General features: G+C 38.7%; 1 protein-coding gene across 1 annotated transcript in view; it reads left to right on the top strand.

Annotated features, from left to right (window-relative positions):
• POLA1 (DNA polymerase alpha 1, catalytic subunit) overlaps positions 1-17,378 on the top strand; it is a 247,703-nt gene that overhangs the window by 101,292 nt on the left and 129,033 nt on the right. The window contains 2 exon segments of the mRNA XM_066619493.1: positions 1,439-1,620; positions 2,844-2,975. Of these exon segments, the coding sequence (XP_066475590.1) occupies positions 1,439-1,620; positions 2,844-2,975 (314 nt within the window).

Below are 17,378 nucleotides of genomic sequence, written 5' to 3'. Positions count from 1 at the left end.
GTGTCATAGAGTAGTTTATGGTCAGTACTGGAGAATTTCTAAGCATTTATTAAAAATTCTATTTTCAAGAATTCAAATTAGATAATAATTTTGAATGCAGTGACCTTCTAAAGCATTAAGTAGCTAAAATGGGCATAGCTTCTCAGGCTTCAATCCATCAGCCACTCCAGAATAGTATCAGAAGTCATTGTGGTATGTATGGAGAGTGCTTTAGAATTGCTCCAGTGGTAGTAGCATGTGGCTTGTAGCCATAATGAATGTATGAACTAATTTTAGTTGACTGTCCAACGCTCATTGGCGTTGGAAAGACAGGGTGATGAAACATTGTTTCACCAATCTTATGTTTCTAAAATGTAAGCTGAAATTAATACTGTAATACCCTAAGTCAATTGGATGTCTTATTGAACTGACTTATTTGATTAGGGGTGTACAGGGTGTCTGAGACAATGTTTTTTGCTTTGTCAAAAACATTTCATTCTTTTTGTTACTAACTCAGAATGATAAATTCCACTCCCTTGCTGTTATAAATGGTAAGTTTTAAACAATTCTCTCTCGAGGATAGCATTCTTGCTGAACTTCCTTTTTGTTGCTGCTGTTCCTTAAAAATGTTTGTGTTACATAAAATTCAAACAACACTCAATCAAACTCTCTTGTTATGTGCTTGTCAAATAAAGGTTACTAATTTAATAAACATCATTGATTTCACCTGCTGCTTAAGGAATATCTCTAAATATAAAACACATTAGTGCAATAATAAATAATTGGGGGATTCAGTTGTGTTTGAGTTGCACATCTTTTGCAGTCTTTCTAGGTTCAGGTAACCAAAAGTGCTTTTTTGTCTCCAATTCTGACTTTTTAAATGCTGCTGCTGAATTTTAACGACTGCATTAGATTGAAACCTACATGCTGTTAACCACTGAGCCAAAATGAAATCGACCACTGCATTGAAGTCTGAGTTGGCAGTTGTGTACAGGCTTGAAGGAGTGGGTAATAGCAGTACAACCAGGTTTCTTTTAATGGGGTTTTTATATTCTCTCTTTCATTTTAATGATGCCATTTTGGTTTAAAGACTTTCCTAATAAAGATGCACAATTTTATTCAAATATTCTCTGTGTAACTTAAGAAAATAGCAATAAAGCTGTTCTCTAGGAGTAGCATCTTCATAAACAAAATGTTCTATTGCATACTCCCCATGATAGATAATGCATTGTGCTTGTTTTATTTATAAAGCAATTTTGTGTGAAAAGATAAGTAATTTCTTCATGTTACTCAGATCTTCGTCTTAGGTTAAAAGTGGAAAAAATGTATTTAAGCATCCTCTTTCTGAGGATTCAGTTTACTTTGGGTGCTGCAGTTTGTAACTCCCGTTTGAGGCTGATGTGTCAACTTAGATGAATTCCTTTCTTTTGGACTTTGAATATATATTTCTTATTAATAGGGTTGGATCCCTCACAGTTCAAAGTCTATCACCATTATCATAAAGATGAGGAGAATGATGTCTTGCTTGGTGGCCCTGTTCAGCTCACTGATGAAGAAAAATATAAAGACTGTGAAAGATTCAAGTTTGCCTGCCCAAAATGCGGGACAGAGAACATTTATGACAATGTATTTGATGGTTCGGTTAGTATGTCATATTTTCCATTTGAAAACAGATTCTCTGAATAAGAGATGCTTTTATGAAGGAAAAGAGCCAGTTCTATTTATGTTTGCGTTTGTACATTGATGCCAAATTCATTTTTGCATACTATTCTTAGGACAAATTTGTCATGTGCTATTGGCATCACTACTCTGAAATTTTTTTTTCAGAATTTTCCACACAATTAACAACTTGAAACTATCAATTTAATAAAGTCGTTTCAATAACGTTTAGTTATCCTAAATCAAATTAATTGGAAGAGAGCATTTTTGAAAACTTCTGTTTTGTATTTTTACATCCCCCTTCCCTTTTATACAGAAGTTTCTTCTGTGTTATCTCCCCTGCTGTCTTTGTACATCAGACATAAAAAGTCATTGGGTACGTTCCTGTTGAGAAGTGCTGCCAAAAAATGTATCTGTGACCTTGGATCAGAACTTGAAACACAGCCAACTATTTAACTCTGTTGCAATGTTATGCGTGTACCAGTTATTCACAAATTAGCAGGCTGTGGAGTAGTGAAAACCTTGAAAGTTAAAGCAAATAAATGCTTTATCTAAATTAAAAGTAATTATTTTAAGTTAATTTGGACAAACAGCAGATGTTCTGGGTTCTTTGAATCAAAACAAAGCAGTTGTTGGAAGCACGTGAGAGGAAAAGGCAGGCACAGATCAGCACTACTTGGTAAATCCTTGACTTTGTTTCATTACAGCTGTAAATAAGATAGTTAATTGCATGGAGGCTTGACAACTTACAGATGGGCTAAGTGTAAGAAGAGCGGATGTCAAGCTCTGCAATCTCTTCCACCTGGAATTGCTTAATGTTGTGAGGGAGTAGTTGGATAGGATCACAAAAGTAGGGGTTCCCATTACACAAAAGTAATGGGAAGGGGAGGTGGGGCATGGGACTCACTATGCTGCCCTGCAATGCATTTCTGTATTATGGGACATTTTATTAGCTCATTTCATCTGTGTATACACTGAAAATTTTGTTATGTTAGATTACAAAGTTTGCATATCTTTCAGTACAACATGCAGGCTATTCTTGTATATGTGATCTTTTATTCCCTGTGGAATTAGTAATAAAATAAAAAGTACCTCTTGACTTTGAATGTCTTTAAGCTGCATACTTGCATAAGAGTGATTTCAAAGCTTGTGTCAACAACTATGCTCAGGATGTTCATTTATGGTGTTTACTTTTAAATCTGTAGGGCCTGCTGATTGAAGCCAGTTTGCTACAATGTAGCAAAAAAGAATGTGATGAATCCCCGCTAAATTATGTAAAGCAAATTAACAACAAGCTAATCTTGGATATAAGACGATTCATTAAAAAGTACTACAGCGTGAGTAACTTTGTTCTTTAGTTTTATATTAGTTACTTGAAGGACATCTTTTCCTTGCCCAAATGCTTGTATTCTGAGTAGATATATTTTAGATCTATTTTCCATGATTTAGATACAAAAAACGCTTCTCAGTTTTAATGTGATTTTCTCATGGCAAGAGATACTTCAAATATTTCTTTACATTACGTAGATGCTGTCATGCAGCCTAATCTGTGAAGGGTGTCGAGTGTGCAAGCTGCACTTATTTCTATAGGATTTTTGCCAGAAGTGTTACCCCTAAGCTCTGCACAGTGTTTAACTGTTGCACTCTATAGAGTTTGTTCTGAAGACAGCATGTTGACGATCAGTTAAACAAATCACTGCTTTGGAAAAAGTGTTAGTGGACATAGTTGATGATTTCATTGTGTGTACTGTATAATTGTCCAAGATGTATTGCTCAGTAAAAGCCTTTTAAAAACAAAAAAATTGGCTAACTAGTCCAGTCAAGTTATCAGTCAGTTCATAATCTTAGAGAACTGCAATGAAGATGACTTGGCTGCTAATCATTTCTGCCTATGCAACCTCCTTGATTCAAGTGGATTTGTACAATATTTGGAAAGCAAATTAGAATGTTTTACAAGCTAATGCCTTTGGGAGACTACCAATAGATTAATCTCTAAAGAGTTGTGTATGCAAAAAGCATCTTAGGTTTTCTATCTAAATAAATATTGGAAACTAGTACTTCTTTGACAACTTTTTTAATATTTTGGGCACTGTATTTAACGCTGCCTGATCTGTTTCGTGATATCTAGAACAGCATTTCTCAGCATTTGTCCCCAGCTGTACCTCTTGGCATGGTCCACCTATTGGAAGTACCATCAGAAGTAATTGGTGATGATATCCACCAATATCACCAGTTACTTCTGGATTGGGAGGCTAGACGCAGTGCAACAAACAGTAGTAAGAGGCTTGGGAGGGACGGGACAGGAGGGCTTTTCCAAACATGCAGAAGGTTCATGCTGGAGCTCTGCCCACCAAGCCAAGCCTCCTCTTGCTGCTTGTCATGTTGCGTTTCTGGTTTCGCTGCCAGGTGGCAGGGGTCTGGGGGTCCTACGCGTACCACTGGACATCAGCTCAAGTACCACTAGTGGTATGAGTACCACTGGTTGAGAGAGACTGATATAGAACATTTGGAATAGGAAGTTTAGACCCAAAGAATCACTATTCATGATCTTATATGGAACTATATATAGCTGGGAAGGGGAAATACTGAGGAATTTGAATAGTTTTAGATTGAGGTAATTGAAATTCAGCTTTATAGCAATGTATCTAAGTCCAAGCACGAGAAACAGATAAGAAAGAACTTGGATTCATTCTTTTCCTTTCTGCATAGTAACTCAAGATGAAGTTTTCAAATGTTACTGCTTATTCTCATCTATATCTATTTACTCTTCAAAGTACTTGTGTATGCTCAATATTAACATACACAGAGAAACTATATTTAGCATGAGGATCAGTGCATTAGTCTGTTTCAAATTTATAAACTTTTGTGCTCAGTTTGTATCTGTATGAAGCAATAGTATGTCTTTCTCACACTGTGGCAGTAGTAGGAAAGCACCATTCTAGCCATTTGTTTTTATAGTACATCTTGGAACTGAACCAATGAGCTAGATCAGCGCTTCCGAATCTTACCCAGCTTGCGACATCCTCAAAATCTGGAAGGAAGTGATGATGACGCAAAACGTGTCACGCATTGATGTCACTGCCATTTCTGGGTTTGGAGGACATTGCAAGCCTCTAAAGGGTAAGAGGGTCAGGGTGGGTGGGAAGTCTATTCCCAGCATGTGGTTTTTGGGCACACTGTGATCTTGTCATTTAATACCAAGCTAGTAAAGGCCAGTTATATACTCAAGCTAAAATGCTTGGTTGTGTTTATCTTATTAATGCTTGCAAAAGTATTGTCAAGCAACTTTATAGTCTGTGCAATTATTTTAGTTCCACTGCTTCAGAATAGGCAGATTCCAAATTGGTGATGAGAGTTAGTTATGGTAACATAATTATTACAAAGTACACTATAAATTTTTGTATTGTAGGTTCATGGTCATTTCCCAGTAACTGCCTGAGGAATATCCGAATCAGTATCTTTGAACTCATTTGCTGAAGGATAATTAAGCAGTTGAACTTTTGCTAGGACTGTTACATTGGTTTTGCAAATTCCTTGCTTTGGCAAATTCCAGAGCAAGTGTGTATGAGATGAAGCTTTTTGTCTAAGATAGAATGTTAGTGCATGATATATCTAAACCCTTCAATGAGACTTAACTCCCAGGTAAGAATGTATAAGATTGCAAACTTAACTGCCTCTTGCATTGCTAGCCTTTTGGCCTCACTTTGTAAAAATTAAAAATAAAAGGTTTTTCCTTTCTCTGTACTCAGGGTATATACATTCTACTACTTAGGTGACAACTTCTTGCATCTGATAGATTTGGGGCTCAATCATATTCAACTTTCCAATGCACCTGCAATGCAGCCCCAAGGTAAAGGAGCAAATGTTCCCTTACCTTGAGGAGACTTCCATGACTCTTCCCCCCCCCCCCCAACAGGATACAGTGCTTGCCCAGTTGGCATGGCTGCAGCAGCACTGGAAAGTTGGACCCTCAGTCTCATGGAAGCAGTATTTTTATTAGTCATTAAAATGTCATGAAATATTCCTTTTTTTCTGCAACAGAATAACATGGCTTACCCCTCTTGTGTGTGTTTAAATCCATCTGATTTAGGGCCCAATCCTATCTAATTTTCCAGCACTGGTGCAGCCACAATGAAACCCCAAGGTAAGGGAGCAAATGCTCCCTCTGACTGCTGCCCCACCACAAGATGGTGATAGAATTACAACCTGAAATTCTGAAGCTTCACACTTACATGGAAGTAAGTTCCACTGAACTCAGTGGGACTTACTTCTGAGTAGACCTGCCTAGACTTGTATTCTTAGCTTTTTACTCAGCTCCTCACTTTCTCTGCCTGGTGCATATATTTCTGTCCTCAAAAAACATACACTAGAAGTTCAGAAATTTTATCAACAAAAGATTCCTGAGAAAAGTCAACAGTTGAGGAATAAGAGGGCAAGCCATCTTATGGATTAGGAACTGGTTGAGGAATAGGAAACAAAGTGTGGATGTTACTGTACAATTTTCACAGTAGAGAAAGCTGAAAAGTGGTGTGTCCCAAAAATCAGTTTAGAGACTGGTGCATTTCAACTTGTTCATAAATGACCTGGAACTGGGGATAAGCAGTGAGGTGTTCAGGTTTGTAGATGACAGCAAACTTTTCCAGGTGGTAAAGTCCAGAAGAGATAGTGAAGAGCTCCAAAAGCATCTATCTAAACAGGGGAATGGGCAGCAAAATGGCAGATGTGATTCAATGTAAGTAAGTGTGAAGTAATGCACATTGGGGCAAGAACGCTAAATTTCACATTTATGCTGATGGGTTCTCAGCTGTTTGTGATGGTTCAGGAGAAGAATCTTGGGCTAGTGGTGAACAGCTCAATGAAAGTGTTGACCTAGGGTGTAACGACTGGGAAGAAAGTCAATTCCATGCTTGGGATCATTTTTATTTTTTTTAAAGGATTGAAAATAAAATGGCCAATGTTATGCAATTGTACAATAGATGGTGAAACAAAACCTGACTTACAGTCAGTTCTTGTTATCTGCTAGGGTTCGGTTGCTGGAAAACTTAGTGGATACTGAATTAGCAGATACTGAATCTTTGAAAATAGGGTTAGGTTCAAGGACACCCCTTCACCATACACTCTACAATCTTTATGTGAGCCTGAATCTTGAAGCCTATGGGGCTGAATGATAGTGAGGGCTCATTAACATCTTATGCTTCTTCCTCTGTGCTGATCAACTATCCCTTGATAGTTGTAGCAATGGCAATTTCTCTGTGCTGGCTATCCCTTGACTCATTGAAAGTTGTTGGTTCAACGAGGCCTCAGAATTCAGCAATGGGAATGAGGTTGTTTCACCAATCCTCCTCCTCTACTTGTCTCTTGGCTCCTTCCCTGGGTTTGCCCCAGCCCCAGAGCAACCCTCAGGTAGCCTTCTAGAGGCCTCCTATCATCACCAGGGCTGTGAAAGTTAAGCTGAAGTCTCCGAGATAGTGCCCAAGATGGTGGGGCAAGTCTGGAAGCTGACACAAATGTGACTGACAATTCTGCATGGGTCAATACAATGCCCATTTGATGCAGAAAATTGATCCAGTCCAGACAGTATTCGCGAATAATGAGAACAGAGTCTAGATAACAAGAGAGAGGTAGCAATTCTGCCTCTCGCAGGTAAGCGAATTTGCATATAAAGAGAATTGACTGTATTTTGTCCAGTTCTGGTCACCACATCTCAAAAAGGACATAGCAGAACTGGAAAGGTGCAGAAGAGAGTGACCAAAATGATTAGTTGACTTGGTCACATCCCAAGACTACAAAGTTTGGGGCTCTTCATTCTAGAACAGGGGTGGGCAAACCCTGGCCCAGGGCCATTTGTGGCCCTTGGGAACCCGCAATCCAGCCTGCAGGGAGCCACCAGTCTCCAAAGAGCTTCTGGCCTATCAGAGACTGTTGGTGTTCTCACTAGCTCACGACTGCTGGTCACAACTGCCAGACACAAACTGTAGGCTGTGTTAGAGCAAGGTCTTTTATAGTCTCCTTGTGTTTTCTCCTTTTCCCTGGGCATTATTTTAAACCCCCCCCCCCCAGTGCCTCTGAGCAACTTGCGTCTCCATGTGTTTCTGGCTTGGTCTGTATGTTTTCAGTGTGCAGGAGGTGTGCGGCAAACCAGATCATAATCTCATGTGATTCTATATGCCTGTATTATAGTTCTCATATGTATTATAAATAAGCTCAGTAAAATTCATTCATTCCTGTAAGTTTCATCTCTAATGTATTCATTTATGTAAATTTATTCAAATTTGAAATGTAAATTGATTCTTTATTTTTTCTGACACATTGCCAGACAGATAATGTGGCCCTCCTGCCAAAATGTTTATCCACCCTGGTCTAGACAGATGGTGCCGGGGGTGGGGCGGACACATGATTGAGGCATATGTTATGCAGGGGATAGCTAGAGTGGATAGAGGGAAGTTCTTTTCCCCCTCATACCACACCAGAACCAGGGGACATCCACCAAAACTGTGTGGTGGGAGAGTTAGCAAAGGAAATATTTAACCAATGTGTAATTTGTAGAACTCCTTATCACAGGATGCTGTGATGAAACCTAGCCTAGATGCCTACAAAAGGGCTTTAGAAAGATCTATGGAGGAAAAGTCCATCAAGGCTTGCAAGCCTTAATGACTACTCGTCCTCTGGGTTTTAAAGGTAACTATTTTCTAAATGCCAGATGCAAAGGACTAGCAACAAGTTAAGCAGTGTTTGCCAAATTGTGGGTGGCAAGCTATCTGATGTGCAGTGGGGTTGCGACCAGTGCTCAGTCCTGTTCCGAAAAGCATTTCTGGGAGCCCCAGGAGGCCATTTATGGGTTGTGTTGGGCCTGCAACCCACTTCATTGGCCTCTGTGGGCTTTCAAATACCTCCTGGTCACATCTGCAAGTAAAGTGGAAGTTCCTTCCAGTTTCCCTGAGGCATCTCATGGGCCACTGAGATAAGAACATAAGAACATAAGAACAGCCCCACTGGATCAGGCCATAGGCCCATCTAGTCCAGCTTCCTGTATCTCACAGCGGCCCACCAAATGCCCCAGGGAGCACACCAGATAACAAGAGACCTCATCCTGGTGCTCTCCCCTACATCTGGCATTCTGACTTAACCCATTCCTAAAATCAGGAGGTTGCGCATACACATCATGGCTTGTACCCCATAATGGATTTTTCCTCCAGAAACTCATCCAATCCCCTTTTAAAGGCGTCTAGGCTAGACGCCAGCACCACATCCTGTGGCAAGGAGTTCCACAGACCGACCACGCGCTGAGTAAAGAAGCTGAGATAAAGAAGCTGAGAAGCTGAGAAGCTGAGTAAAGAAGCTGAGATACAAGAAGCTGGTCTAGATAGGTCCTTAGCTTGATCCAGCTGGGCTTATATGTATTAAAATGTGTTCTATACTATATGTTTGTGGCCCAGTCAAGGTGGATATAGAGATAAGCATTTCTTTTCTTACCCTCTCCCCACTTTCTGTGAAGAAAGAGCATGGAAAGAAAGAACATGGAAGTTTGATGGAATAGGAGAGATGCAGTGGAGTGCAGGAAGGCTCAGGCAATTGGATCAGGGTATAAGTTATTAACTGATATTTTTATTTTCAGTGCTGAGTTGGAATGGTTGTGAAAACTGTATTCCACAGCTGTGGTGTAATTCATTCAATAGCTTTGAAGATCATCAAGTAGACAAGTGATGTGGGTAATGTTTAGCTTGTTTTTATATACACACACATGTATATTGAAGCTTTACTTCTGTCCCTATCATAAGTAGTCCAGTTTGAAGGAAATGAAGCCATAGTGGGGTGGCATATTGAATTTTGCCTTCCATTACTGATTTAGAATGCTTCAAGCTTAACGAAAGGAGATGGTTCCGTGTGGAATATAGATTTGTACTTCCTCTTTTGGTAGTTCCCTTTCCCTACTTGTTTTTCACCTTGACTTAATTAGGATGATGATATCGCCTGATCTCTGTCCTCTATAAGGTCAATGATTGTGCTTTTCCACCCACATGTCATGGGCATAATGTTTGAATTTAGTGCAAACATGTGAATCCAGATATTAGCTGGGATATTGATCATTATGTTCAGTCCTACATACATAAGATGTTTTTTTGTATGTATAGTCTCTTCAAACATTATACCCATATGTAGATATTGGGAAGGACGGGTGCACTCAGATAAGATAGGAAGGCATAACTTTCATCATACCTGGAGAGAGTATCATCTGAGCAGGGCACCTTTGCTTGTAGCATCTGTATTCCTCTGAAGTGACAGTTGGACTGACTCAATCATTGCACTGAAGCTGTTTGGGATAGGTTTTTAGATAATGTTACTGTGGTTCAGACTGGTGGCTAGCAGCTTGCATGTTGTGTTACTCCTAGAAGTAACTAAAGCAGCCCAAGGTAACACGTGAATGGACTCTTAATGATGACGTTGTACATTTGGCGCAGGGGTAATAAGACCATTTTGCACTCATATTCCTTATTTTGCTGAAGTACTTATTAAAAGTCATGCAATTGTGACGGCACCCAGCATCATACCATGATGCAGATTGAGAATGTCAAGATTAAATTTGCTTAGAAAATTGTCTTTGCAATCTTGTAGCATTTTTGCTATTTTAACAAACATATTCCATTGAAACAATAGAATGCCTTGTTCAAACTATTCAGCAGCAACTTCACTAGTAAATTCCTTAATATTCCCAATGCCATTCCAAATAATTCTAACTATTCATTTTTATCTACACACATATTAAACTTTTTTAAAAGGATGACATCCTTATATTTTTGTCTTTCTTTCTATAGATGTATTATTCTTTTGAAAGATTGATCTAGGTTTTAAACAATTTCTGTAGAAGAGAAAATAAGAAAAAAAGAGAAATACTAGCTAATCTAAATTGGGAAATGAAGAAGGCTTTTTTAAGCATGAAAATTTCATCATCTTGTCAGCTGGCAGAATGCCTGCTGTGTGGATTCACAAAGGCTAAGAATTACACTTTCATGAAATTTTCCTCACTAACTGCCCTGGTTAATTTGAAAGATAACCCACTGTTCTAATTCATCCCTCAATTGGGTGGTGCAGGTTTTATCTTTGATCTGACAAAGCATTTGTGTTAATCGTTTTGGCCCTCTACTAGACACTCTTGGGATTGTGCTTTTACAATAAATGTGTCTGTGATAGCTCTTTAGTCTATTATACTTACAATAGATCCATAGAACTGGTAATTAATTCTGTACTGCTTTGGAAATGGGAAGAATAGGTGTAGCTCTGTCAAGTGCTACTGGAAGTTTGTTTAGCTGGTTCATTTTTGAAGTGTTACCCGGAGCTTTCAATGAAATATGTGTGGTTTAGGGTAGCTTGTTCTGAAGTGCGTTGCGGTAAGTGAGTGAACTGTACCCAACATATATGGTTGATGGCTTCTACATCTGATTCTCATGATAAAGTGGCATACATTTCCCATTAAATATTGATATGTTGGATAGCCATTCTATTTTTAAAATGAAATACTAGCCGCCTCATTCAGTCTTTATCCATGGGAAAAGTATAAAGGCTAATAGTTGTGATTATCACTTTGTATAACATCTCATTGCTGTTCGTTGTTAATCCTATAAGGGAAAAAAGGCTTATTTTTTTAACGTAAAGTACTCAATCTTGAATATATAAGTACTTGATCTTGAGTTTGACTACAAGTACCCATCTTGTTTTGTAGTGTTTGTGTGTGTTGTCATACAGCTATGCTATTTTTACCAGATAATGTGTCCCTGTGGTATATTTTTATATTGTGTAGAAAGTGTTAAGTACAGGAACAGCAAGCATAATTGATTCACATAGTTTATGAAAGTATGCTTATAAATCTAACAAAAAAAAAACCCTATTGGCTCCAAGAGAGCTGATGAATAAACTTTCCTGTGTACTATTTTTGGTATTGTTTGAACAGGCCACAATTCTTCACATATGAGAATGAGTTATAACAGTGGTTCCCAAACTTTTTAGCACTGGGACCCACTTTCTAAAAATGTCACCCTATTGGGACTCACCTAACTTTAAGACTAAAAAAAAAAAAAAATTAACTTTACTAGTTGCTTAAGTTTCTGTTTTTATCTTTTTTACTATTGGAGGGGGGGTTCTTGAGCATTTGTTTGACTCTGTGGTCATCGGATTCACCTACTCGTGAGTAGACATGCTCGTGTGGCTCAGTTTCACTTTCCATAGGGCTCAATACATTTTCGTTGTCAGCTGGGGAGGTGACTTCTTTCATAAGAGTTTATTGGGTCCTGTATTCATAGGATCAGGACCATTCTGGTTCTGTTGCATTCACCTCAGCCTGGCCTTTGAAGTGAACCATGGCTTCGAAAGCTGTATTTGGATCCCTTTTTAAGGCATCCTACCGGCCCATTTATTGATCCCCTTTTTGTTTTGCTAAGTGACAATCAGGCAAACATTACTATAGCAGTTGCTAGTTTTCTACCCCAAATTATTAAAATATTTCTCCCTTCCTAAAATTTTTTTTTTACTTTTTGCCTTTCTCTTCTTCCCTTTTCTCTTAAATCACTTCTTATCTCTCCTCCCCATCATGTTTATCCTTTTAGTGACTGTTGTGATCTTGTTTACCTGCTTATATGCCAATAAAGGTATTATTGATTGAAGTGAACCATGGCACATTTGCCTACTCTTTAGTAAATATGCACATGCTGCTCTGTTTGATTCCATAAGGCTCAATACATTTTCATTGTCAGCTATCAGCTTTTCAGTTTCATGATCCATCAGAATTGGGTCACAACCCACTGGTGAGTCTTGACCCACAGTTTGGGAACCACTGAATTAGAAGACTGTTGAAGATTATTAAATAAGTTTTTACTCTGCTGCTATGAAAATTCAGTGCTCAGTAGACCTCAAAATTCCTCATTTCTTAATTGTGGTGTAGTCCAGCATCTTCTCACTATGATGAAGTGGAAAGCATAAGTCCAGTTAAAGATTTCTTAAATGAAATTGTTTACATGCTGGTAACTTTTCAAATTGCTATCCTTGTCATACAAACTTCCTTGCTAAATGAAACCAAAAGGTCTACCTAGTCAATCTTCTCTGTCCAAAATAAACTAACCAGATGACCCTGGAAAGATTCCAGGCAGAGTATAACGGTGATAGTCATCACATTTGCTCCCAGCTTCTGATAATTAGGCATAGAATGCCTCTGAACATGGATGTATTTCAGCCATATGCTTTCAGAGATATATCTTACATGAATGTATGATAATTTTTTTAGAGCCAAAAAAACTGACCACTTAGTTTATTTTTGAGTGGATGCATGTGATCTGTATGAACTCTAGAGTTGAACTTAATTTTCATAGGGTTCATTTTCATAGCAAAAGGAGACATTTCCCCTTTCACCCTGTTAACTGGGTAAAGAGGCACCTTTTAAGTGGTGGTTCTGTTATATTTAGTGGAGGGGGATCATTTTCATTCAACCCCGCATAGCATCTTTTCTATTGGCTATTTGCTTTTCTCTCGCTCATATCTTTTTGTAAATTGAAAGCCTCTTTGGGACAGGGAAGTTCCCCCCCATTCACTTTGTTATGCAAAGAACTTTTTTTGTTTTAAAAAGTGGCATATAATTGTTTTAAGTAATAATAATTTCAGTAAGCAAAACTCTATGGGAGTAGTGCTTCCCCAAGGAAAAACTCCAATCTTTTCCTATGAAAAATTGGGATCCTTCTCCTTCTCTTAGCAGATACTTGTCAAGCAGTGGAGATGGATTGTGCTTTGAACTATGAATTTTTTACATTTTTTATTAGTACTATAGGAATATCACTTTTTTAAAATTGTCCTGATGCAGTCCCCTGTTGACAGCTGCACTGAGCTGTGGGGAAAGAGTCAGAGTAATTCAGGGAGATCTATTAACTCTTATACATTACCCACCACATACAGTAAGGTCATAATATAAGTCAGGTCAGATCAAGTTATGTGTCTTTATTATGGTTGTTTGAGGTCAGCCCTTAACCTGAAAGAACCAGTTTTTTCAATGCTATCCACATTCCCAGTAGAACTATCTGCCAAGACTTGCCCATTCTGCCATTGTTAAGTGTGCTGAAGCAATCTCTATACTAAATCTGAGCAATGTCCCTGATTTACAGGGACCTGATTTACAGCCAGTTTTTCTGGCTTGTGTCTGCTGATTTTTACAAAGTGTCTTGAGAAAGTGAATTCCTGAAAGTTTCTACCATGCTGTTCACAAAACAAAATTAACTTGTGGTGTGCTTTTACTTGTGCTACGCTATTCTTGTGCAACTCAAGTCATATTCCTAGAATTTGCCTTCATGCCTGATAGAAGCCATATTTCACTGATGATACAGAAAGAATTCCTACTTCACAATGGAGCAAAAGCTTTGGAGTAGGGCTTCTATTCCATATCCCTCCAATGTTTCCAGAAAAGCCTGTGTTTTTAAACTTCCAAAACATCAACCATTATAGACTTTGCTATTTTCTGTATTTTCTAAGAAGAGTACATCATGCTTTGATTTGAAGGCAGCCTACTTCCCCGTACCATACCAGTTTATCCTCTCTGGGGAGTGGCTTTGAATCCTTCATGGTATTGGTGCTGATCCAGCCACAACTCTAGATGTATTGATAACATAGGCCCATCCCATGCTATTACCCTTATTTTTGTTTAGTACTGCTGAAAGCAGGGTGTTTCTTGCTTTAAAATAGGAACAGTCTTGCTTCACTGAAGAACCTGACTGCAGGCAACCTAGGAACTGAACTGACTGACTGAATGTTAACAGGACAGTTTATGCTTCCTGTTAACATTTACTTAGTCTCCCGCTAGACTGGTTACATGCAGTCACATTCTTCAGCAAAGCAAAACTGTTTCTTTTTTCAAAGCAATAAACACCCTCCTTCCAGCATACTAAACAAAAACAAAAGTATGGGCATGGGAGAGCACCCAGATCCATGGATACAAGGAGACACTTGTATGCAAAATATTATATGAAATTAGCTTCAGGTTATGTGTATAAGGTGTATGTGAAACATAAATGATTTTTGTGTTTAGACTTGGGTCCCATCCCCAAGATGATCCTTTCTATCCGTGGATTTGGGACCTGTAGATTTGACCCACTACAGCTCTCAAACCCACAGCTGAGGACCCACTGAGTCTCCTGGACCCAACCGGAGCACAGCTCTGGTTGCATTTGGAAAACTGGGTGCCTTGACTGGTGGATTTCGTTATCTGCAGACTTTGGCATCTGCGGGGGTTCCAGGAACAGAACCTGTGGATGCCAAGGCACCACCTATATATGCAAATATTCCAAAATCTATATAAAAATCCAAAACACTTCTGGTGCCAAGCATTTAAAAAAAAGAAAAGAATACTCCACCTTTACTAACTTTTAAAAATTGTTTTTTCTGAAAATTTTCTCCATTTTGACCTCTAAACTAGTTTATCACCTTGATAACTCCCATTTTGCTACCATATCAGGAAGACCTCAGTTGTCTACTCTTTTCTCTTCCTTCATTCATCTGATAGGTCTTTAACATTTTCATTCCATGATATTGTAATTCTGTTGAATCTTCTCTGCTTTAGAATTTCAAATCTTTTTGTGTCTTGTGATATGTTTCATTTAAAAATTTGACCTATAAGCTACTCTGTAGCTATCTGAGAACAGGGCTGACATGTTTGGCTTGTGGAGTGCCCACCATGGTCTGCACCACCCTGACACATGCCACAGAAATTATTAAATCATCAGAGGTATGAAATGAGGTCTGACCTACCAGTAGTGGGGGTACATGCCACCTCATCACCCATTCCTTCATTACACTTAAATTAGTTAATTCAGAAATCATGGAGTGTGGATAGTGTGTAATCTGAAACTTGCTAGCATTTGTGGACACAGGCAGGGTGTGGAGTGGGTAGAGATGTCATCTCATCAGTAGCAAAGAAAACTTGGATGAAGTAGGAATTTAGACTGGCAGTACAGTGATGACAGAGGATTTTCAAAGTCAGTGGAGTATGGGAAGGAGAGCTTACATGGTGGGAATGAGGGAGGTGCAAGTGTGTCAGCCCAGTAAAAGACAGGAAGTAGCAATGGGGAGCACTACTGATGCTGGTGAAAGGATTTGGGCCAGCGAGATGGAGAAAAGTTGGGAGTTACAGATGGCTATTGAAAAGCTAATCACTAGTCTGACTATTGATTCCCTCTCCCATCAAAACCAGTGAAAATTTGATTCAAAATGATGGCTGTGATCTCTGAGTATTTGCTGGTTGGATAATCTGGCCCCTCAACCTATTTGAACCCTTCCTTTTACAGAGTATTTGCATCTTACTATTTATTTCCCAGTGATATTGTTTGAGAAATAACATGGAGATACCTTAAGGAGTAGATGATGATTTCCATTCCACTTTCCCAGATCGTACAAAATTCAGTTTTTTTTTTCTGAGAGAAAATCCTCTCCATATGTCACATTTTAGCAGACCCTGAGGTCTTGTATGAGAGGAGCTGACACATAAAGGAATTAATCTTTTCATTTTTGACAAAGTTAGTAGTAAATACAACATTTTAACTTTTCTGGGAAATTACTTTACCATTTGAATTACAGAGTAATGCATTGCTTAGACAAGATGTGCTAGGTGACTTTTTGTTTTTTCTTTTTAGATAGTCTTTAAAAACCAGTCACCATTTTAAAGAACAAAATACTGTTAAAGACACCAGATTGTAAAAGCTTTGCTGCTCCTTCAGAGTGTCTTGGGGCCATCCTCTGATATGTAATTGCTTTTACATCAGTCACAAGAGAGAGACAAGAATGCGTTTTCCTTGAACTTAACAGTTTGGGCAATTTTCTATAATCCAGTAAATACAAATTGTACCCTGATTATCCATCTAGGTCTGTCAAGCAAATTTTAATGGATGAATGAATGAGTCAAATCTGTGCATACAAATATATAAATGTGCAAAATATGGGTCTAATTACAAGGCAGCTGAATTTACAGAAGGTCAGGTAAACAAGGCAGCAGTGTAATGATTATTAATTGTTAATAATGCCTTTGGGAAAATATTCACATTTGTTTTTTGAAGACCTAATAGTTTTTGCCTTTTTGGTAACAAGGAACCACCAATAATAAAAGAAAATATATTTATTTTGTCCCTCTTTCTACCCTGCATTGATCATTGCTTTTATTTTCCAAACTTACAGACAATATATAAGGTTTTCCTAATGGATCTAGGGCAGCGTTTCCAAACCATTTTTCCCCTTTGTACCATTTTGTATGGTCTACCTATCAGAAGTACCACCAGAAGTAACTGCTGAGAACATAATTGCAAGTTACTTCCAGGTTGGGAGACCAGACGTGACATAACAAACACCAGTAAGAGGTTTGGAGTGGACGGGAGACCTTTTTTAAATGCAATAAAACCTCTGCTTGCCAAGCCTCCTACTGCTGTTGTGATCTTGCTGCCAGGCAGTGGGTGTCTGGGGGTGCCAGGCATACTGCCAGCACCATCTCCTGTAGCACTGGTTGTACGTGTACCTGTTTGGGAAATGCTGATTTAGGACATTCTATTCTGCTCTGTACTGTACTTTCTCCTGGCAACAGGCTGGGTCATCGAGATAATGACATCTAGGAACAAGGGTTCTCCTTCAGTGCAAACCAGATCTGTCTCAGTCAGCAAGATTTTCTGGGATTCCCACGTCATCAAGGACTTGGTGGTGGTGGTGGTGAGCTCTCTCTTTCCCAAAAA

The sequence above is a fragment of the Tiliqua scincoides genome, chromosome 3 (assembly GCF_035046505.1).
Source record: "Tiliqua scincoides isolate rTilSci1 chromosome 3, rTilSci1.hap2, whole genome shotgun sequence".
Classification (NCBI taxonomy): Eukaryota; Metazoa; Chordata; class Lepidosauria; order Squamata; family Scincidae; genus Tiliqua; species Tiliqua scincoides.
Note: the sequence above shows the minus strand (reverse complement) of the source record. Positions and strands in the feature narration are given on the sequence as shown.